The 23,996-nt window shown below is 44.3% G+C and overlaps 1 protein-coding gene across 1 annotated transcript in view; it reads right to left on the bottom strand.

Moving 5' to 3' along the window:
* Positions 1–23,996, bottom strand: part of LOC121568044 (arginyl-tRNA--protein transferase 1) — a 177,054-nt gene that overhangs the window by 55,753 nt on the left and 97,305 nt on the right. Inside the window, exons 9-10 of the mRNA XM_041878610.2 lie at positions 19,521–19,702; positions 11,920–12,019 (exon numbers count right to left, since the gene is read on the bottom strand). Coding sequence (XP_041734544.2) covers positions 11,920–12,019; positions 19,521–19,702 — 282 coding nt within the window. The remainder of the gene's footprint in view (positions 1–11,919; positions 12,020–19,520; positions 19,703–23,996) is intronic.

Genomic DNA, 23,996 nt, shown 5'->3' with positions numbered 1-23,996 from the left:
GCTATACAGCTCCAACAGACCGCTTTTGGACCAGGCAATCTGGAATGAAATTTGTCTATGGAATTCTTTACCATCTCTGGTTATTGGTTAGAGTATAGCTCTTGGTAAGAGAGATGGGGAGAGAGGAGAGATGGCTTTTCAATATCTAGGCCACGTGTCAAACTCGTTCCGCGGAGGGCCGAGTGTCTGCGGGTTTTCGCTCCTCCCTTGTACTTAGATTGATGAAGTAAGGTCACTGATTAGTAAAGAACTCCCTTCACCTGGTTGTCTAGGTCTTAATTGAAAGGAAAAAACAAAAACCTGTAGACACTAGGCCCTCCATGAGTTTGACAACCCGATCTAGGCTTATAATAATAATTGATTGAATATAGCGCTTTTCCAGAACTCAAAGTGCTTTACATAGTAAAGGGGAAACTCACCTCATCCACCACCAATATCTACAATCCTCCTCTGTCTAGAATGTGTTCTCAACTCATTCTGCGGGTGGTGGAGGGCGGAGGGATACGGATGTAGCATGAGTCGTGAGGTGGCAGCCAGAAGGTCCTGTCCTTTATCCTCCTACAGATACAGTACCTTAGTGGTGTGCATGTGTGTCAGTCCGTGCCAAGTCACACCTCAGAGAGTCCAAAAGGCCACTCCATGTGCTGTAGCTTCCACAGCCCACACCAGACCTGGAGCCCCTCCAACCAGCCTTTCCAATAGTCCTGCTATGAAGCTATAGACTGGAGCTGGTCCAGGGAGCTGGCTGTGTGGCTGTGGAGTGTCAGCCCGATCCATTGTGCAGAGCTGGGCTTGGAACTGGGACTGAGGGTCCCATAGAGGCTGGATGGTTGGCTAGAAACTTCTGGAAAGTTAAAGCTTTACTGCATACAACTTAAAAAAAAAAAAAAAAGCTATTTGGAGAACAGCAAAAACAAGCAAAAATGACCCCAGCTACCTTATCACGTTGCTTTAGTGACTGTTCAGTCAGTTGTAATGATGAATTGCATAAAATCATCAACTATTCAGGAAGATATCCATTTTCTCAAATTACATAGCTTTCACATTTGTGACTCGTTTCAGGAAACTAGGCATATGTCGTGCGTCACTACTTCACAGGAGAGCCATTTGAACGTAACCTTTTTTTAAAAATCCAAATGCCTTCTGGGACAGAAATGCCTTCTGGAACATGTGAACTTTCATGTGCCTTAATAACAAACTTGTATTCCATCTGTAAATACGAATACAATTGGTAAATTATGAGCCTAGTTGGTTTAGCCACAGAAAAAGACAGCAACCTTCCCATTAGCCATGATTGGCTGAGATAATGAGTGGGCTGGACTTGCCGAGAGATGAGTTCGGATTGGTCTGCCATGTAGCAACTTTCTGTCCATTTGAGCTGGTCAGTATGTGTAGGTAATCCTGTCTAACGCTGCTTTCTAAAAAATATATCACGTAGTAGAACTGCATAAGTGTTGCTCTCAACTTGCTGGTGGACCGAGTTTTGAAACCAGCGGAATTAGAGTATGATAGCTAAGGAGATGGAGAAAACACCTGTCTCCAGATTACATCTTCAAACTAAGGGCAACCATGGCATCCGTGACAGAGAGGGAGAAGCGTCCATCCATGTATACGGGTAAGATAGTCTAGCTAGCTACATTTTCAGATATTACACGTTTCTAATTTAGTCAGAAAGACGTTTTCATTTAAAGTTAAAGCATACTGTTAGGTAGCTAGCTAATGCGGTTATAACCAAATCAGTATCCAGGATTAGATCCACCCGTTGCATAATGGCGAGTGAATACTCATGCTTCCTACCCTCCAACTGTGCTGAAAAGTGAGGAGACTGTGGAACGGAAGAAGGCATTTTAGGTTTCTTTCCACACACTCGTAGACAGGTACAAATTGTTCCAGAACTTCCAAGGAGACTCGATAGAAAATGTGAGACAGAGGGTGAGCGAGAGAGAGAGAGAGAGAGAGAGCGGGAGCTACAGGTGAGAAAGAGATATGTTTGAGACTGCTCACTGCTGAGAGGTGTCCAGCAGAGTTCAAGTGGTCATGTTGTGGCCCTTTGAGGGCCCGGCGGAACAACTAAGGGGCCCTCAGTAAGTCCCTGAGCCCAGGGGACACACAACACAAGCATATTGTCCTGCCGGGACTTCTGATGGGACATCTTGTGACCAAAACAATCTCACAAGCGCGTCTGCGCATTAATTAGGCTAGTTTGGTCACATATGCAAATAAGACCGTAATGGACACTGTGGGTATGTGTTTATCGAGTGTGTGTTTCGAGTGTGGGTCTGAGAGTGTTTGTGTGTGAGAAGGTGGGAACTGGGCAACCTTCTCACCCCAGCTCCGTCTCTCCCTGGGGATAAAATAGGGCGGGGTAAATAAGAAGGTAGTGAATGCTCCCCGCCCCTCCCCCAATCAGATAGAGGGGGCAAGGGGGGTGGGGTGGGTAAATACCAATGGTGGAGGGGCAGGAAAATGTGGTAACAGACGCGGCTGACACAAAAATGTGTTTGGGATTCTATGCATACAACCCTGCAGAGGCACCCAAACACACACGATGCGCAAACACACACACACACCCAAACACAGAAAATTTTGCTGTATGTAAAAGTGTGCTAAAGCAAGGAAACTAAATACATTTGACTCTGGATAGCAACATAATGATGTTTGTTTCCAACATTAGGGCTGTTTCCCTAAAGAAGTTAAATCCACTTTGTGTTTTGTTTCCTTGCCACGATACTAACAATTATCGCGATACTGGTATCGTCCAGGCCCTAATGTGTGTGTCTCACACACAGTCTTCCTCATGTTGCTGAGTTACAGTAGCCATCTCCACTGACCTTTCCCTCAACCGCTAATGGTTCTAGCAGCCCAGTCTGCTCTCCTCTACTCGCTCCTTTTTCCTCTCTCCATCCCTCTATCACTCACTCCCCCTATCTGCACTGGGCCAGTCCCTCAATTCCTCCCTTCCTTTACTGTATATGTATCAGCTGTTCTGGTCTAATGGATTCCCTGTCTGTCTCGCTGTATGTGTGTGTCTGCCAACACACTGCACCCTGCCTCTGTAGCACGCACACCTGTTTTAGCGCTTAGCCCCTCGCTGCTGGAATCACATGGCTTTACCATTAGAATGGCTGACATGATGTTCTGTTCATGTTCCAGAGATGTCCTGGCCGGGCCTCAAATCCACAACCCTCTGGTCTCTCCTCTACCCAGTTCAAAATACCGACTGATTATTGGTTTGAGTTGAATGCCAACATAGGCTTGGATGTTTCTACCTCAACTGGGAGTTGTTGGGGTACAGGCCTTCTACAGTGGCTGTCTTAAGTTAAAGTGCAGTAGCAACTCTGCACACTGAGTGAGAGAGCACAGAGTGAGAGAACACAGCTCTCATATACAGTACCAGTCAAAAGTTTGGACACACCTACTCATTCAAGGGTTTTTCTTTATTTTTACTATTTTCGACATTGTAGAATAATAGTGAAGACATCAAAACTATGAAATAACACATATGGAATCATGTAGTAACCAAAAAAAGTGTTCAACAAATCAAAATATATTTTATATTTGAGATCCTTCAAAGTAGCCACCCTTTGCCTTGAATACAGCTTTGCACACTCTTGGCATTCTCTCAACCAGCTTCATGAGGTAGTCACCTGGAATGCATTTCAATTAACAGGTGTGCCTTGTTAAAAGTGAATTTGTGGAATTTCTTTCCTTCTTAATGCATTTGAGCCAATCAGCTGTGTTGTGACAAGGTAGGGTTGGTATACAGAAGATAGCCCTATTTGGTAAAAGACTGAGTCCATATTATGGCAAGAACAGCTCAAATAAGCAAAGAGAAGTGCAGTCGCGAAAACCATCAAGCGCTATGATGAAACTGGCTCTCGTGACCGGTGGAAATCTGTCCTTTGGTCTGATGAGTCCAAATGTGAGATTTTTGGTTCCAACCGCCGTGTCTTGTGAGATGCAGAGTAGGTGAACGGATGATCTCTGCATGTGTGGTTCCCACCGTGAAGCATGGAGGAGGTGTGATGGTGCTTTGCTGGTGACACTGTCAGTGATTTATTTAGAATTCAAGGCACACTTAACCAGCATGGCTACCACATCATTCTGCAGCGATACGCCATCCCATCTGGTTTGCGCTTAGTGGGACTATCATTGGTTTTTCAACAGGAAAATGACCCAACACACACCTCCAGGCTGTGTAAGGGCTATTTGACCAAGGAGAGTGATGGAGTGCTGCATCAGATGACCTGGCCTCCACAATCACCCGACCTCAACCCAATTGAGATGGTTTGGGATGAGTTGGACCGCAGAGTGAAGGAAAAGCAGCCAACAAGTGCTAAGCATATGAGGGAACTCCTTCAAGACTGTTGGAAAAGCATTCCAGGTGAAGCTGGTTGAGAGAATGCCAAGAGTGTGCAAAGCTGTATTCAAGGCAAAGGGTGGCTACTTTGAAGGATCTCAAATACTTTTTTGGTTACTAAATGTATGACAACAGCCCTTTACAAGCAGTACCAGTCAAAAGTTTTAGAACACCTACTCATTCAAGGGTTTTTCTTTATTTTTACTATTTTCTACATTGTAGAATAATAGTGAAGACATCAAAACTATGAAATAACACACTTGGTCAAATAGCCCTTACACAGCCTGGAGGTGTGTGTTGGGTCATTTTCCTGTTGAAAAACCAATGATAGAAAATAGTACAATGTAGAAAATAGTAAAAATAAAGAAAAACACTTGAATGAGTAGGTGTTTTAAAACTTTTGACTGGTACTGCAGGTAAAGGGCTGTTGTTATACATTGTATGGACAAGAGCAAAGCTATATAAATATGGCTTTGGACCAGAGCCTTACTCCTCAGTAGAGGGGCCCACTGAGAGACAGAGGAGTAGGGGCTAACGCTAACAGCTCCAGCTTCTGGCCTTTCAGTCAGACGCCTGGAGTCAATGTGGCAAGGAGGGGGAAAAGAGAAAAAGAAGGGGAGTGAAAATGAGAGGGAAAAAGAGAGCCAGGGTACTAGTTCTGACTGCTCTCTCCCTGTTGAGGCCCTTGCACCTAGAATAACACAGAGGAGGGAGATACTAAGGAAAGGAGGGAGAGGGAGAAAAAGGAGAGGAGGAAGAGCTCTCCATGAGGCCAGGATAGGGCTTTCAGGAACGTGGCCCTCTGAATGTACTGCGGTTTTAGTAAGAGAAACAGATCGCTGTACCGACCGGCCAGAGAGATAAGGCGGGGGCGGAGTGGAGTCTAGGGGGGCATCAAGACCTTACACAGGTGTCTCCGTTCCTCCTCGATGCGTTTTCTGACACCGCTCCCAAATTGAAAACTATAAAAAGGTTTTTTTTCTTCTTTCATTTCTCGCCATGCTTTCTGAAGAAGCATGTAGTGTACTATGTACAGAACAAGGCCTGAAACTAACTTTTTGGTCTACCAGCCAATGTAGCAGGTAGATAAACAAATCTAACAGCCACTGATTTTTTTACCAGCCAAAATAATTTTGCCATAATTACAACAACAAAAAAGTAATAAACAAGAGCATGCTTTATAATGTTTCTACAACAATACATGCATTACTAGTAAGAGGTGATGTGGTATATTGCTCAATTGTATTTCATTTTTAGTGACCAGAGACTTTTAACCAAAATATCACAGATGAGGTTACCGTGGCAATGAGGGCACTCAAGCTGCTGGAGTCATCAGTGACAGTGTGCCTGTGAGATATGAGAATTTGACTAGTAGCCGATGTGTCTTTGCTGAAGCATACTCAAACACTGAAAAACTACCTAGCTTGTGAACAAAACAATGGACAAAGGCTCACTTTAGTGGACTTTTGAGTAAATTAGACCAGCGCTTCTAAAAATGTATCTTTACTTCAAATCACAGTGCGCACAGCTCCCCAGCCAGGCAGTGTTGATGCGCGTCGTGCGAGCTGGGATGTATGTAATAGGATTCGTAGGTCTTTGTGTGATTAGCTACCAGCTATGAAACAACAAGACAGAAACACAACTGCATAATTTATTTTGCTATAAATGTGCTCATACTTGACAAACTTTATTTTTATTTGCAAATGCGAGTTAAATGGTTGCACTGTGGAGCCCTGACAACCCGTCAACGTGGCTGGTGAAATAGACATCTTACCTGCCAATTCCAAAATCTTGCAGGTGTTAATTTTAGGCCCTGGTAGGGAATAGGGCCCTGGTCAAAAGTAGTGCACTATATAGGGAACAGGGTGCCATTTTGGATGTAGAAGAGAAGACATCCATTACAATCATCTGTCCCATCACCATGTGCACTGCACACATTCAGTGCATTCGGAAAGTATTCAGACCCCTTGACATTTTCCACATTTTGTTACGTTACAGCCTTATTCTGAAATGGATTAAATCGTTTTTTCCCCTCATCAATATACACACAATACCTCATAATGACAAAGCAAAAACAGGTTTTTAGAAATGTTTGCAAATGTATTACAAATAAAAAACGGAAATATCAAATTTACATAAGTATTCAGACCCTTTACTCAGTCCTTTGTTAAAATAACCTTTGGCAGCGATTAAAAGCCTCAAGTCTTCTTGGATATGACGCTGCAAGCCTGGCACACCTGTATTTGGGGTGTTTATCCCATTCTTCTCTGCAGATCCTCTCAAGCTCTGTCAGGTTGGATTGGGAGCATCGCTCCACAGCTATTTTCAGGTCTCTCCAGAGATTTTCGATCGGGTTCAAGTCCGGGCTCTGGCTGTGCCACTCAAGGACATTCAGAGACTTGTCCCGAAGCCACTCATGCGTTGTCTTGGCTGTGTGCTTAGGGTCGTTGTCCTGTTTGAAGATGAACCTTCACCCCAGTCTGAGGTCTGGAGCGGGTTTTCAGCAAGGATCTCTCTGTACTTTGCTCTGTTCATCTTTCCCTTGATCCTGACTAGTCTCCCAGTCCATGCCGCTGAAAAACATCCCCACAGCAAGATGCTGCCACCACCATGCTTCACTGTAGGGATGGTGCCAGGTTTCCTTCAGAAGCAATGCTTGGGTGGTTTCATCAGACCAGAGAATCTTGTCTCCCATGGTCTGAGAGTCCTGAAGGTACTCCCATCTCCACAGAGGAACTCTGGAGCTCTGTCAGTGACCATCGGGTTCTTGGTCACCTCACTGACCAAGGCTCTTCTCCCCCGATTGCTCAGTTTGGCCGGGCGGCCAGCTCTAGGAAGAGTCTTGGTGGTTCCAAACTTCTTCCTTTTAAGAATGATGGAGGCCACTGTGTTCTTGGGGACCTTGAATACTGCAGAATAGTTTTGGTATTGTTCCCCTGATCTGTGCCTCGACACAATCCTGTCCTCTTGGAGCTCTACAGACAATTCCTTCGACCTCATGGCTTGGTTTTTGCTCTGACATGCACCGTCAACTGTGGGACTGTACATAAAACAGGTGTGTGCCTTTCCAAATCATGTCCAATCAACTGAATTTACCACAGGTGGACTCCAATAATTGTAGAAACATCTCAAGGATGATCAATGGAAACAGGATGCACCTAAGCTCAATTTCGAGTCTCATAGCAAAGGGTCTGAATACTTATGTAAATAAGGTATCTGTTTTTTATTTTTAGTAAATTTGTTAACATTTCTAAAAACTTGTTTTCACTTTGTCATTATGGGGTATTGTGTGTAGATTTCTTTAATCCGTTTTAGAATAAGGCTGTAACTTAAAATGTGGAAAAAGTTTAGGGCTCTGAATAGTACTCACGCCCTTGAGTCAATACATGTTAGAACCACCTTTGGTAGTGATTACAGCTGTGATTCTTTCTGGGTAAGTTGAAGAGCTTTGCACACCTGGATTGGACAATATTTGCACAATATTCATGTCAAAATTCTTCAAGCTCTGTCAAGTTAGTTGTTGATCATTGCTAGACAGCAATCTTCAACTCTTGCCATAGATTGTCAAGCAGATTTAAGTCAAAACTGTAACTTGGTCTCTGAGGAACATTCACCGTCTTCCTGGTATGAAACTCCAGTGTAGATTTGACCTTGTGTTGTAGGTTATTGTCCTGCTGAAAGGTGAATTTGTTTCCCAGGGTCTGATGGAAAGCAGACTGAAGCAGGTGTTCTTCTAGGATGTTGCTTGTGCTTAGCTCCATCCTTTTATTTTTATCTAGAAAAAGTCCCCAGTCTTTGCCGATGTCAAGCACACCCATACCAGGATGCCACCACCACCATTCTTGAAAATAAGGTGGCAGGTGATGTGATGGATTTGCCCCAAACATAAGGCTTTGCATTTACGACAAAAAGTGTATTCCTTTGCCGTGTTTTCTTGCAGTATAACTTTAGTGCTTTGTTGCATACAGGATGCATGTTTCTGTATATTTGTATTCTTCTTTTCACACGGTCATTTAGGTCATTATCGTGGAGTAACTACAATGTTGTTGACCTATCCTCAGTTTCTCCCATCACAGCCATTGAACTCTGGAGCCATTTTAAAATCACCAATGGCCTCATGGTGACATCACTGAGCAGTTGCCTTCCTGTCCTGCAGCTCAGCTCAGAAGGACGACTATCTTTGTTGTGACTGGGTGGTTGATTACATAATAATTATTAACTTGACCATGTTTAAAGAGATATTCAAAGTCTGATTTGTCGTTGTTACCCATCTACCAAATCACTGCCCTTCTTTACGAGGCTTTCTAGTCCTTCTAGTTGAATCTGTGCTCGAAATTCAATACTTGACCGAGGGACTTGTATATATGGGGGACAGAGGAAGTGGTAGTCAAAAATCATGTCAATCCCTATTATTTCACCCAGTCCATGTAACTTATTATGTGATTTGTTAAGCCAAATTTGACTCCTAAACTAATTTAGTCTTGCCTAAACAAAGGGGGTGAATACTTATGCAATGACTATATATACACACTACCAGGGTTTTTCTTTATTTTTACTATTTTTTACATTGTAGAATAATAGTGAAGACATCTAAACTATGAAATTACACATATGGAATCATGTAGTAAACAAAAAAGGTGTTAAACAAATCAAAATATATTTTATATTTGAGATTCTTCAAATAGCCACCCTTAGTCTTGATGACAGCTTTGCAAACTCTTGGCATTCTCTCACCCAGCTTCACCTGGAATGCTTTTCCAACAGTCTTGAAGGAGTTCCCACATATGCTGAGCACTTTTCCTTCACTCTGCGGTCCGACTCAGAGGCAAGGTAATCTGGAGGCCAGGTCATCTGATGCAGCACTCCATCACTCTCCTTCTTGGTAAAATAGCCCTTACACAGCCTGGAGGTGTGTTGGGTCATTGTCCTATTGAAAAACAAATGATAGTCCCACTAAGCCCAAATCAGATGGGGTGGCGTATCGCTGCAGAATGCTGTGTTAGCCATGCTGGTTAAGTGTGCCTTGAAATCTAAAATAATCACCGACAGTGTCACCAGCAAAGCACCCCCACACCATAACACCTCCTCCTCCATGCTTTACGATGAGAAATACACATGCGGAGATCATCTGTTCATCCACGGCAATTGGAACCAAAAATCTCAAATTTGGACTCCAGACCAAAGTACACATTTCCACCGGTCTAATGTCGATTGCTTGTGTTTCTTGGCCCAAGCAAGTCTCTTCTTATTATTGGTGTCCTTTAGTACTGGTTTCTTTGCAGCAATTCGACCATGAAGACCTGATTCACACAGTCTCCTCTGAACAATTGATGTTGAGATGTGTCTGTGACTTGAACTCTGTGAAGCATTTATTTGGGCTGCAATTTCTGAGGCTGGTAACTCTAATGAACTTATCCTCTGCAGCAGAGGAAACTCTGGGTGTTCAATTCCTGTGGCGGTCCTCATGACAGCCAGTTCCATCATAGCGCTTGATGGTTTTTGCGACTGCACTTGAAGAAAAGTGATTGAAATGTTCCGTATTGACTGACCTTCATGTCTTAAAGTAATGATGGACTGTCGTTTCTCTTTGCTTATTTGAGCTGTTCTTGCCATAATATGGACTTGGTCTTTTACCAAATAGGGCTATCTTCTGTATACCAACCCTACCTTGTCACAACACAACTGATTGTCTCAAACGCATTAAAAAGGAAAGAAATTCCACAAATGCACTTTTAAGACGGCACACCTGTTAATTGAAATGCATTCCAGGTGGCTACCTCATGAAGCTGGTTGAGAGAATGCCAAGAGTGTGCAGAGCTGTCATCAAGGCAAATGGTGGCTATTGGAAGAATCTCAAATATAAAATATATTTTGTTTAACACTTTTTTGGTTACTACATGATTCCATATGTGTTATTTCATAGTTTTGATGTCTTCACTATTATTATACAATGTAGAAAACAGTAAAAAAATTAAGAAAACCCTTGAATGAGTAGGTGTTCTAAAACTTTTGATTTGCATTTTAATGAGGGAAATAAGTATTTGACCCCCTCGCAATCAGAAAGATTTCTGGCTCCCAGGTGTCTTCTATACAGGTAACGAGCTGAGATTAGGATTACACTCTTAAAGGGAGTGCTCCTAATCTCAGCTTGTTACCTGTATAAAAGACACCTGTCCACAGAAGCAATCAATCAGATTCCAAACTCTCCACCATGGCCAAGACCAAAGAGCTCTCCAAGGATGTCAGGGACAAGATTGTAGACCTACACAAGGCTGGAATGGGCTACAAGACCATCGCCAAGCAGCTTGGTGAGAAGGTGACAACAGTTGGTGCGATTATTCGCAAATGGAAGAAACACAAAATAACTGTCAATCTCCCTCGGCCTGGGGCTCCATGCAAGATCTCACCTCGTGGAGTTGCAATGATCATGAGAAAGGTGAGGAATCAGCCCAAAACTACACGGGAGGATCTTGTCAATGATCTCAAGGCAGCTGGGACCATAGTCACCAAGAAAACAATTGGTAACACACTACGCCGTGAAGGACTGAAATCCTGCAGCGCCCGCAAGGTCCCCCTGCTCAAGAAAGCACATATACAGGGCCGTCTGAAGTTTGCCAATGAACATCTGAATGATTCAGAGGAGGACTGGGTTAAAGCGTTGTGGTCAGATGAGACCAAAATAGAGCTCTTTGGCATCAACTCAACTCGCCGTGTTTGGAGGAGGAGGAATGCTGCCTATGACCCCAAGAACACCATCCCCACCGTCAAACATGGAGGTGGAAACATTATGCTTTGGGGGTGTTTTTCTGCTAAGGGGACAGGACAACTTCACCGCATCAAAGGGACGATGGACGGGGCCATGTACCGTCAAATCTTGGATGAGAACCTCCTTCCCTCAGCCAGGGCATTGAAAATGGGTCGTAAATGGGTATTCCAGCATGACAATGACCCAAAACACACGGCCAAGGCAACAAAGGAGTGGCTCAAGAAGAAGCACATTAAGGTCCTGGAGTGGCCTAGCCAGTCTCCAGACCTTAATCCCATAGAAAATCTGTGGAGGAAGCTGAAGGTTTGAGTTGCCAAACGTCAGCTTCGAAACCTTAATGACTTGGAGAAGATCTGCAAAGAGGAGTGGAACAAAATCCCTCCTGAGATGTGTGCAAACCTGGTGGCCAACTACAAGAAACGTCTGACCTCTGTGATTGCCAACAAGGGTTTTGCCACCAAGTACTATGTCATGTTTGCAGAGAGGTCAAATACTTATTTCCCTCATTAAAATGCAAATACATTTATAACATGCGTTTTTCTGGATTTTTTTGTTGTTATTCTGTCTCTCACTGTTCAAATAAACCTACCATTAAAATTATAGACTGATCATGTCTTTGTCAGTGGGCAAACTTACAAAATCAGCAGGGGATCAAATACTTTTTTCCCTCACTGTATGTATTTTTATATGTAAACATTTGTAAAAATAGTTGAGTAGAACAGAGTGGAGTAGAGCATAGCAGAGTATAGGATAGAATACAACTTCATAAGATGACAAAGGAAACCTGTTGTACCTTGTATCGCATCTTGGGGCAGGAGTGGATGTAGAAGCCCAGGTAGTAGTAGCACAGCTTGGGGGACTGTTTCTGCAGCTGCCTGGTGAAGGCGACCTCCCTGGAGAAAAGAGAGAGATGAATGTCGGCTAACAACATTCTATTTTCAGAGGACCAATTTAAGTTTCACAGAAATTGACAATTTATTATCTACTTTATTGTATTCTGTGAGTTTAGTACAAGCAGTCAGAGGGGACAGGGCCCCTGGGGTGCCATTTGGGAAGCAGCCAATGACTATATTAAAGATAGCAGTTAGTTTCCCCAGTGTTCACATTTCATTGGTCAAACACATTGCCTTGCCTTCTAAAGCCATTGAAATGTTGAACAGAGTGGGGAGGTAGACAATAAGGCAAAGGGGCATGTTTACAAAGACTAAATCATTGGGAGATTTATACACAACTTTTAAACAACATCCCCTAATACAGTACATGTCTTGGTTTATTTATTTATTTACTTTTTCTATCGTTCTTTCATTAATTGCATCCTTTTATTTTAAGCCTATTTTCCTCCCTCGCTTTCTCTCTCTCCTCTATTTCCTTCACTTTTCCATAACTAAATTCCACTCCTCTTTCTTCCATCCCTCTTTCTTTCACCAGCTTAAATGAAGGGTGAGAGCTCCTTTTCTTCAACTTTTCACTTAAGAGCGAAACAAAAGTTAAATAAAATAGATGCACTGGAAAATAAAAAGGGGGGTGCACAAAGAGACCCAAACAGAGAGAAAGAAGAATATAAAAGACTAGGGGGGGATGAGAAGGAGAAAAGGGGGTGGGGGGTGACGAGAGAAAGGGGGCTAGGGGAGAGGTGTGAGAAGGTCAGCCGGTTAGCTGCCAGGTTCCTGGGTTCCCATCCCCTCGCCACAAAGGGCTGACCGGGGGTTGAATGGGGAGGATCAGGAGAGGTGAGGGGCCCATTCACAAAAAGTGCCCCCCTCCTCACCACCCCCCGTGGCAGCAGCTTGAGCCCGCCATTATCCCCTCTTCAGCGATCTGACACTCCAAAACAAGCCAATTATCTTGGCCTCCGCTTCTCTCTCTCTACACACAGAGCCCTGCTTCATATTAATGCACATTGCAGTGCTGAGCTTCAGTTCAGACTGAGGACCTCACTGTGTCGGGCTAAGCACAAATGCACACAAATGTGCATCCACCCACGCACATGCACTCATGCAAACACTCAGTCCGGAGAGAATTTAACCCATAAATAAACAAACAAAGCCCAGACCTAGACACACAACACAGTTATTTTGCACAAAACCAAACTAAACTTAATCACACATTTTCACTAATACAGTCACACAGATGTACACACACACACGGACACACACTTGTGTACGCACGCACACGCCCACACACAAAATCACCCCAATGCCGGACACCAGCTGCCTTTTGGACAACAGTGCCTCAGGAACAATGTCCACTCCTCCAATCTCTCTTTACCCCCCTCTCCCCTTCTTCTTGGGGATTCTCTTTCATCAGGGGAACCTCTCAACATCCCCCTCTCCTGTTGTTAACACAGAATCACACCTGAACACACTCCCCATGGAACACCCCAAGACTTCAACACACACTAACCCTTCTATATATGCCCCCCACACACACACTTCAGAATATATGGGGCAGAGTAAAAATGTTTCATATTTGACAGAGGAAGTCTTATAAAGTGAAATCAAACCTAATCAAACTAGGATGTTGTGTATGTAAACAACATGGTTTTCCCCGTACCACTGGCCTGCTTTGCCAGGGCCTCCTTTAGGCTATAGCTACACAGTGAGTACTGTTACTCTTGGAGTCAGACTCTTGCAATAATAATAATAATAATAATAATAATAATAATAATAATATGAGAAATGTGGTTTTTCTTACGACCAAGGTGTTCTTCTAGATAGGTTTAGTCTGTTCAGGCTGGTGCATTTGCACACACACATCTGCACATGGCCAACTACGTAGGTCACCCAGTCCTTCCACATCTATGTTGAAATCATTTAAAAAAGCTTTCTCAATTATTGGGTTACACTTTACAGGAAGCGGCAGATGTGTGTGTGCAACATAAAACACCAAATAATGCATGCAGAGCAGAATTAGGCCGATAACCGGTAATGATCAAAATCTAGAAAAGAGTCGTTAAATTCAACAACCACCTAAAAGGAAGCGATTCCCAAACCTTCCATCACAAAGCCATCACCTACAGAGAGATGAACCTGGAGAAGAGTCCCATAAGCAAACAGCAACACAATTAGACCCAAACAAATCATGAAAACAAAAAGATAATTACTTGACACATTGGAAAGAATCAACAAAAAAACTGAGCAAACTAGAATTCTATTTGGCCCTAAACAGATAGTACACATTGGCAGAATACCTGACCACTGTGACTGACCCAAACTTAAGGAAAGCTTTGACTATGTACAGACTCAGTGAGCATAGCCTTGCATTTGAGAAAGGCCGCCGTAGGCAGACCTGGCTCTCAAGAGAAGACAGGCTATGTGCACACTGCCCACAAAATGAGGTGGAAACTGAGCTGCACTTCCTAACCTCCTGCCAAATGTATGACCATATTAGAGACACATATTTCCCTCAGATTACACAGACCCACAGAGAATGAGAAAACAAAGCCAATGTTGATAAACTCCCATATCTATTGGGTGAAATACCACAGTGTGACATCACAGCAGTAAGATCTGTGACCTGTTGCCACAAGAAAAGGGCAACCAGTAAAGAACAAACACCATTGAAAATACAACCCAGTGCCTTCGGAAAGTATTCAGACCCCTTGACATTTTCCACTTTGTTACGTTACAGCCTTATTCTAAAATTGATTAAATAAATACAAATCCTCAGCAATCTACACACAATACCCCATAATGACAAAGTGTAAAACAGGTTATTAGAGCTTTTGGCAAATGTAATAAAATAAAAAAACGGAAATACCTTATTTACATAAGTATTCAGACCCATTGCTATGAGACTCGAAACTGAGCTCAGGTGCATCCTGTTTCCATTGATCATCCTTGAGATGTTTCTACAACTTGATTGGAGTCCACCTGGAGCAAAAACCAAGCCATGAGGTCGAAGGAATTGTCCATAGAGCTCAGAGAATGGATTGTGTTGAGGCACAGATCTGGGGAAGGGTACCAAAAAATGTCTGCAGCATTGAAGCTCCCTAAGAACACAGTGGCCTCCATCATTCGTAAATGGAAGAAGTTGTGAACCACAAAGACTCTTCCTAGAGCTGGCTGCCCGGCCAAACTGAGCAATCGGGGTAGAAGGGCCTTGGTCAGAGAGGTGACCAAGGACCCGATGGTCACTCTGACAGAGCTCCAGAGTTCCTCTGTGGAGATGGGAGAACCTTCAAGAAGGACAACCATCTCTGCAGCACTCCACCAATCAGGCCTTTATGGTAGAGTGGCCAGACGGAAGCCACTCCTCAGTAAAAGGCACATGACAGCCCGCTTGGAGTTTGCCAAAAGGCACCTAAAGACTAAGACCATGAGAAACAAGATTATCTGGTCTGATGAAACCAAGATTGAACTCTTTGGCCTGAATGCCAAGCGTCACATCTGGAGGAAACCTGGCACCATCCCTACGGTGAAGCATGGTGGTGGCAGCATCATGCTATGGGACTGGGAGACTAGTCAAGATCGAGGCTAAGATGAACCGAGCAAAGTACAGAGTTCCTTGATGAAAACCTGTTCCAGAGCACTCAGGACCTCAGACTGGGGCGAAAGTTCACCTTCCAACAGCACAACAACCCTAAGCACACAGCCAAGACAACGCAGAAGTGGCTTCAGGACAAGTCTCTGAATGTCCCTGAGTGGCCCAGCCAGACCCGGACTTGAACCCGATTGAACATCTCTGGAGAGACCTGAAAATAGCTGTGCAGCAACGCTCCCCATCCAACCTGACAGCGCTTGAGAAGATCTGCAAAGAAGAATGGGAGAAACTCCCCAAATATAGGTGTGCCAAGCTTGTAGCGTCATACCCAAGAAGACTGGAGGCTGTAATCGCTGCCAAATGTGCTTCAACAAAGTACTGAGTAAAAGGTCTGATTACTTATGTAAATATGATATTTCAAATTTGTATTTAGTTAGCAGAAAAAAGACAAATCAGGCAGAAAGGGAAGAGAGAGAGCTGGGGGAAAATAAAGAAAACAGCAATGGAAACACTGCCAGATAAACAAGAAGAACAGCGCCGGAGAAGATGGCTGCCGTTTTACAGCCCTCTAACCAATTGTACTATTATGTGTGTTTTTCCGCGTTATTTGTAATTTATTTTGTACATAATGTTTCTGCCATCGTCTCTTATAACCAAAAAGAGCTTCTGGATATCAGGACAGCGATTACTCACCTCGCATTGGACAAAGATTTTTTCTTCAACGAGGCGGTCGCGATGGATATCCTACAGACACCCGACAAGGCCCAGATCCCCGTCATTCGTGTGAGGAAGAGACGGAGATATCGCGGACGCAGATCCGGGTGCCTTGTAAGGATCCGATGGCGAGCGAGTAAACTGCCTCTCCCATCAATCCTATTAGCCAACGTTCAAGCTTTTGAGAATAAAATGGACGATTTAAGATCACGGTTATCCTACCAACGGGACATTAAAAACTGTAATATCTTATGTTTCACGGAGTCGTGGCTGAACGACAACAATGATAACATTCAGCTAGCAGGCTATACGCTACATCGGCAGGACAGAACGTCTGACTCTGGTAAGACAAGGGGTGGCGGTCTCTGTATATTTGTAAACAACAGCTGGTGCACAAAATCAAATACTAAGGAAGTCTCGAGGTTTTGCTCGCCTGAGGTAGAGTATCTTATGATAAGCTGTAGACCACACTATTTACCAAGAGAGTTTTCATCTATATTTTTCATAGCTGTCTATTTACCACCACAAACCAATGCTGGCATTAAGATTGCACTGAATGAGTTGTACAAGGCCATTAATCAACAGGAAAACGCTCATCCAGATGCAGCGCTCCTAGTGGCCGGGGACTTTAATGCAGGGAAACTTAAATCCGTTCTACCTAATTTCTACCAGCATGTTAAATGTGCAACCAGAGGGAAAAAAAAACTCTAGACCACCTTTACTCCACACACAGAGACGCATACAAAGCTCTCCCTCGCCCTCCATTTGGCAAATCTGACCATAACTCTATCCTCCTGATTCCTGCTTATAAGCAAAAACTGAAGCAGGAAGCACCAGTGATTCGGTTAATAAAAAAGTGGTCAGATGACGCAGATGCTAAGCTACAGGACTGTTTTGCTAGCACAGACTGGAACATGTTCCGGGATTCTTCAGACAGCATTGAGGAGTACACCACATCAGTCACTGGCTTCATCAATAAGTGCATCGATGATGTCGTCCCCCACAGTGACCGTACGTACATACCCCAACCAGAAGCCATGGATTACAGGAAACATCCGCACTGAGCTAAAGGGTAGAGCTGCCGCTTTCAAGAACGGGACTCTAACCCGGACGCTTATAAGAAATCCCGCTATGACCTCCGACGAACCATCAAACAGGCAAAGAGTCAATACAGGTCTAAGATTGAATCATACTACACTGGCTCTGATGCTCGTCGGATGTGGCAGGGCTTGAAAACTATTACAGACTACAAAGGGAAGCACAGCCGCGAGCTGCCCAGTGACACAAGCCTACCAGACGAGCTAAACCACTTCTATGCTCGCTTCGAGGCAAGCAACACTGAGGCATGCATGAGAGCACCAGCTGTTCCGGATGACTGTGTGATCACGCTCTCCGTGGCCGATGTGAGTAAGACTTTTAAGCAGGTCAACATTCACAAGGCCGCAGGGCCAGACGGATTACCAGGACGTGTACTCCGAGCATGTGCTGACCAACTGGCAAGTGTCTTCACTGACATTTTCAACATGTCCCTGACTGAGTCTGTAATACCAACATGTTTCAAGCAGACCACCATAGTCCCCGTGCCCAAGAACTCTAAGATAACCTGCCTAAATGACTACCGACCCGTAGCACTGACGTCTGTAGCCATGAAGTGCTTTGAAAGACTGGTCATGGCTCACATCAACAGCATAATCCCAGAAACCCTAGACCCACTCCAATTTGCATACCGCCCCAACAGATCCACAGATGATGCAATCTCTATCGCACTCCACACTGCCCTTTCCCACCTGGACAAGAGGAACACCTACGTGAGAATGCTATTCATTGACTACAGCTCAGCATTCAACACCATAGTGCCCTCTAAGCTCATCACTAAGCTAAGGATCCTGGGACTAAACACCTCCCTCTGCAACTGGATCCTGGACTTCCTGACGGGCCGCCCCCAGGTGGTAAGGGTAGGTAACAACACATCTGCCACACTGATCCTCAACACGGGGGCCCCTCAGGGGTGCGTGCTCAGTCCCCTCCTGTACTCTCTGTTCACCCATGACTGCATGGCCAGGCACTACTCCAACACCATCATTAAGTTTGCCGACGACACAACAGTGGTAGGCCTGATCACCGACAACGATGAGACAGCCTATAGGGAGGAGGTCAGAGATCTGGCCGTGTGGTGCCAGGACAACAACCTCTCCCTCAACGTGACCAAGAAAAAGGAGATGATTGTGGACTACAGGAAAAAAAAGAGGACTGAGCACGCCCCCATTCTCATCGACGGGGCTGTAGTGGAACAGGTTGAGAGCTTCAAGTTCCTTGGTGTCCACATCACCAACGAACTATCATGGTCCAAACACACCAAGACAGTCGTGAAGAGGGCACGACAAAGCCTATTCCCCCTCAGGAGACTAAAAAGATTTGGCATGGGTCCTCAGATCCTCAAAAAATTTCTACAGCTGCACCATCGAGAGCATCCTGACTGGTTGCATCACCGCCTGGTATGGCAACTGCTTGGCCTCTGACCGCAAGGCACTACAGAGGGTAGTGCGTACGGCCCAGTACATCACTGGGGCAAAGCTCCCTGCCATCCAGGACCTCTATACCAGGCGGTGTCAGAGGAAGGCCCTCAAAATTGTCAAAGACTCCAGCCACCCTAGTCATAGACTGTTCTCTCTGCTACCGCACGGCAAGCGGTACCGGAGTGCCAAGTCTAGGTCCAAAAGACTTCTCGACAGCTTCTACCCCCAAGCCATAAGACTCCTGAACAGCTAATCATGGCTACCCGGACTATTTGCACTGCCCCCCCACCCCATCCTTTTTACGCTGCTGCTACTCTGTTAAGTATTTATGCATAGTCACTTTAACTCTACCCACATGTACATATTCCCTCAACTACCTCAACTAGCCGGTGCCCCCGCACATTGACTCTGCAACGGTACCTCCCTGTATATATAGCCTCCCTACTGTCACTTTATTTTACTGTATATATAGCCTCCCTACTGTCACTTTATTTTACTTCTGCTCTTTTTTTCTCAACACTTTTTTTGTTGTTGTTTATTCTTACTTTTTTTGTTTAAAATAAATGCACTGTTGGTTAAGGGCTGTAAGTAAGCATTTCACTGCAATGTCTGCACCTGTTGTATTCGGCGCATGTGACCAATAACATTTGATTTGATTTGATTTGATTTGAGATGTGCTGACCTGAGTGCAGAGTAGGAGCCCAGCGATAGAGAGGCGAAGTCGGGGTGGTAGTACAGGTAGACGGAGGACACGCAGGTGGGCAGGATGTCCACCACCCCAACCGCCACAATTCGGCCGTCCAGCCAGTACTGCTGGTGGAAGGAACCGTAGCCCACCTCGGGACCGTCCGGAGGCATCGCCGCCTGGTCGGTGGGAGAGAGAGGGGGATGGATGTAGGGAGACAGAAAGGGGGGGGATGGAGGTTATATATCAAATCAAATATTGTCACATGCTTCGTAAACAACAGGTGTAAACTAACAGTGAAATGCTTACTTACGGGCCCTTCCCAAGATTTCAGAATTGTTAAATCAATAAAAAAGAATGGTAACACGAGGAATAAATACACAATGAACAATGATAGCTTGGCTATATACAATACCAGTCAAAAATTTGGACACACCTACTTATTCAAGGGTTTTTCTTGACTGTTTTTTACATTGTAGAATAATAGTGAAGACATCAAAACTATGAAATAACACATGGAATCATGTAGTAACCAAAAAAGTGTTACAAATAGCCACCCTTTGGATTGATGACAGCTTTTCACACTCTTGGCATTCTCTCAACCAGCTTCATGAGATAGTCACCTAGAACGCATTTCAATTAAACAGGTGTGCCTTCTTAAAAGTTCATTTGTGGAATTTCTAAAAGACACCTGTCCACAGAAGCAATCAATCAGATTCCAAACTCTCCACCATGGCCAAGACCAAAGAGCTCTCCAAGGATGTCAGGGACAAGATTGTAGACCTACACAAGGCTGGAATGGGCTACAAGACCATCGCCAAGCAGCTTGGTGAGAAGGTGACAACAGTTGGTGCGATTATTCGCAAATGGAAGAAACACAAAATAACTGTCAATCTCCCTCGGCCTGGGGCTCCATGCAAGATCTCACCTCGTGGAGTTGCAATGATCATGAGAACGGTGAGGAATCAGCCCAGAACTACACGGGAGGATCTTGTCAATGCGCTCAAGGCAGCTGGGACCATAGTCACCTAGAAAACAATTGGTAACACACTACGCCGTGAAGCACTGAAATCCTGTACCGCCCGCAAGGTCCCCCTGCTCAACTAAGCACATATACAGGCCCGTCTGAAGTTTGCCAATGAACATCTGAATGATTCAGAGGAGAACTGGGTGAAAGTGTTGTGGTCAGATGAGACCAAAATTGAGCTCTTTGGCATCAACTCAAATCGCCATGTTTGGAGGAGGAGGAATGCTGCCTATGACCCCAAGAACACCATCCCCACCATCAAACATGGAGGTGGAAACATTATGCTTTGGGGGTGTTTTTCTGCTAAGGGGACAGGACAACTTCACCGCATCAAAGGGACGATGGACGGGGCCATGTACCGTCAAATCTTGGATGAGAACCTCCTTCCCTCAGCCAGGGCATTGAAAATGGGTTGTAAATGGGTATTCCAGCATGACAATGACCCAAAACACATGGCCAAGGCAACAAAGGAGTGGCTCAAGAAGAAGCACATTAAGGTCCTGGAGTGGCCTAGCCAGTCTCCAGACCTTAATCCCATAGAAATTCTGTGGAGGTAGCTGAAGGTTCGAGTTGCCAAACGTCAGCCTCGAAACCTTAATGACTTGGAGAAGATCTGCAAAGAGGAGTGGGACAAAATCCCTCCTGATATTTGTGCAAACCTGGTGGCCAACTACAAGAAACGTCTGACCTCTGTGATTGCCAACAAGGGTTTTGCCACCAAGTACTAAGTCATGTTTTGCAGAGTGGTCAAATACTTATTTCCCTCATTAAAATGCTAATCAATTCATAACATTTTTGACATGCGTTTTTTTGGATTTTTTTGTTGTTATTCTGTCTCTCACTGTTCAAATAAACCTACCATGAACATTTTTGATTATGATTACATATGTGTTATTTCATAGTTTTGATGTCTTCACTATTATTCTACAATGTAGAAAATAGTAAAAAAAAAAAAAAAAAACTGGAATGAGTAGGTGTGTCCTAACTTTTGACTGGTACTGTACATGGGGTACCAGTACTGAGTCGATGTGCAGCGTACGAGAAAATTGATGTAGATATGTACAAGTAGGTAGGGGTAAAGTGACAAGTTACAGTACATTCGGAAAGTATTCAGACCGTTTCCTTTTTTCCACATTGTTACATTAAAGCTTTATTATTTGTACTTTGTATTCCACTTTCTTACATATCAGATTTGATTGATGAGTTCGTAAGTTACCTTTCTGATTCAAATGTCATACGACCTGAGGAGCAGAAGACCTGTAACTAACGTTTCAACCGCGATGGCAAATGTGAATGCTAATGGCGCCGACTCCAGTCCAACCTTTACAGAGTCTCATGCGGTCACACTCCCCACAGATCTTCAGAACCTCCGTACGGTTCTGGTCTCGGAAATTACAGCTACCATGGCCCCCTTCTCCGCCATCCTGGATAGTGTCCGAGCCGCTGCGGATGAACAAGGCCGCCGACTTGATGGCTTTGAACATGACCCATGTGACTACAGTGTACGCATAGTAGCCCTTGAGAAAACGGTCGGCCGTCTGAGCTCCGAAATCCAATAGCTGAATGACAAGACCGATGACCTGGAATCCTGTTCTCGCCGTTGCAATCTTCAGGTTGTTGGTATACCAGAGAAACTTGGAGGGGACTCAGTTAAGTTCATGTCAGACTTCTTTGCGGAGGTGCTGGGTCCGGCCATCGTTCCATCACCCCCGAAGCTGGACAGAGCCCACCGCATTGGCCCCTCCCCAGCGGGCGGAGACGACAACTCCAAGCCTAGAGTGTTTATCGTCCGTTTTCACTACTACCGTGACAAGGAGCGCATCCTCCAGAGACAGGGCAGAGACCAGCTACACTTCGGCGGACGCAAGGTGTTCATCTTTTCTGACCTCAGCTCGAGTGTCGCCAAGAAAATAGCTAAATTCCTCGATGTGAAACGCGACCTTCATGAGAAGAAAATGAAATTCTCACTCCGCTTCCCTGCTTGTCTCCACGTTGAACATGCCGGGGGGAGCTACAGTTAGACTCCCACGAGGACGCCCAGTGTTGGTTCGACAGTCCCTTCTGAGCCGTATCTTGGATCTATGAACTACTCTTTTGCCAGGTAGCAAGCATAGCCTAGCCTACCGTCCAAGTCGAAGGTATGTTTAGATTTTTACGGCAGGGCCTTTTTCCCCCCTTTTGCCATTCCTTTTCTACTCTGCAGAAACACTATTGAACTCTGATAAAAATGACTAATACTGTCTTGTGTGGTTGTTATTTAAGCTACACGTTTGGGAAGTCCTTTTTATTTGGCTAGATGGCTAGCATAGTAATGCATGGCTACAATTCCAAGCTTTTGCACAGCTTTCCTTTTTTCGTCTAGATACTTACTGAAGGACTTTTCACCACATTATTGTGCCCTATTGATCATTCGTACATGTACAGGCACTCAGCATCTTATTTTTTGTAACAGGGTAACATACTGTTGGACACTTATTTGGCCATCCTTGACACATTGTTCGTGTTGCACTGATTGAAGACTCCCTGAGTCAGGACAGTTCCTTTTTACTGTTATGGGGTTTTCTGTCTTTGTTTTGGTTATCTGTGAACCTACTTTACCGTTTTGTGAATGCCTTTTCAAATGTATTTCATTACTCGTGCTATGGAGCCTCTCCGTGTTAGGATAGGAAGGTTCTCTGTTTATATGCACCGAAGCTGCACATACTTCAACCTGCTGTCTCCATTCGTTGGGGAAGGAGACTTTGGGTTTGGGTAGGAGGGGGAGTGACCCTTTTTGGTCCTATTTGTTTTTTTTGTTGTTCGTTTTTTAAATGTGCTTTTTTCATCATTTTTCTCTGTTATCTTTGCAAATGCTTGGTCTTTCACACCTTTTTCCTTTCAATACTTTAGATGGCTAACAACACTAATAATAGTAATATTGGAATAGGTAGGCCTAATCCTATAAGGTTTTTGTCTTGGAATACTAAAACAATGAATAATCCTGTCAAGAGGTCTGGGGTCTTCTCCCATTTGAAAAAGCTGAAAGAAGATGTGGTATTTTTACAAGAGATCCATTTACACATTCAGACTTTAACTCCAAAGCAATTTTGTTTAGTAAAATAATACATAATGGGAGATATTTAATCATAACTGGCACCATTTGGCACACACCTGTAGTATTGGTCAATGTATATGCTCCCAATTTTGATGATGTTGAATTTCCAAATGGGTTGCTGGGGAAAATCCCTTCTCTGAACACCCATCTTTTGATATTTGTTGGGGATCTGAATTGTGTTATTAGCCCGGCTTTAGACTGCTCCAACCCGAGAACTATGTCTCCTTCTGCTATGTCAAAGTCCTTCTCAGATTTTATGGTTCAGAATGGGTGTACAGATTTCAGAATCCCCAGGCAAGAGAGTATTCTTTCTTTTCACATGTACACCATTCTTTTCTCATATTGACTATTT

Source organism: Coregonus clupeaformis, chromosome 1, assembly GCF_020615455.1.
Source record: "Coregonus clupeaformis isolate EN_2021a chromosome 1, ASM2061545v1, whole genome shotgun sequence".
Classification (NCBI taxonomy): Eukaryota; Metazoa; Chordata; class Actinopteri; order Salmoniformes; family Salmonidae; genus Coregonus; species Coregonus clupeaformis.
Note: the sequence above shows the minus strand (reverse complement) of the source record. Positions and strands in the feature narration are given on the sequence as shown.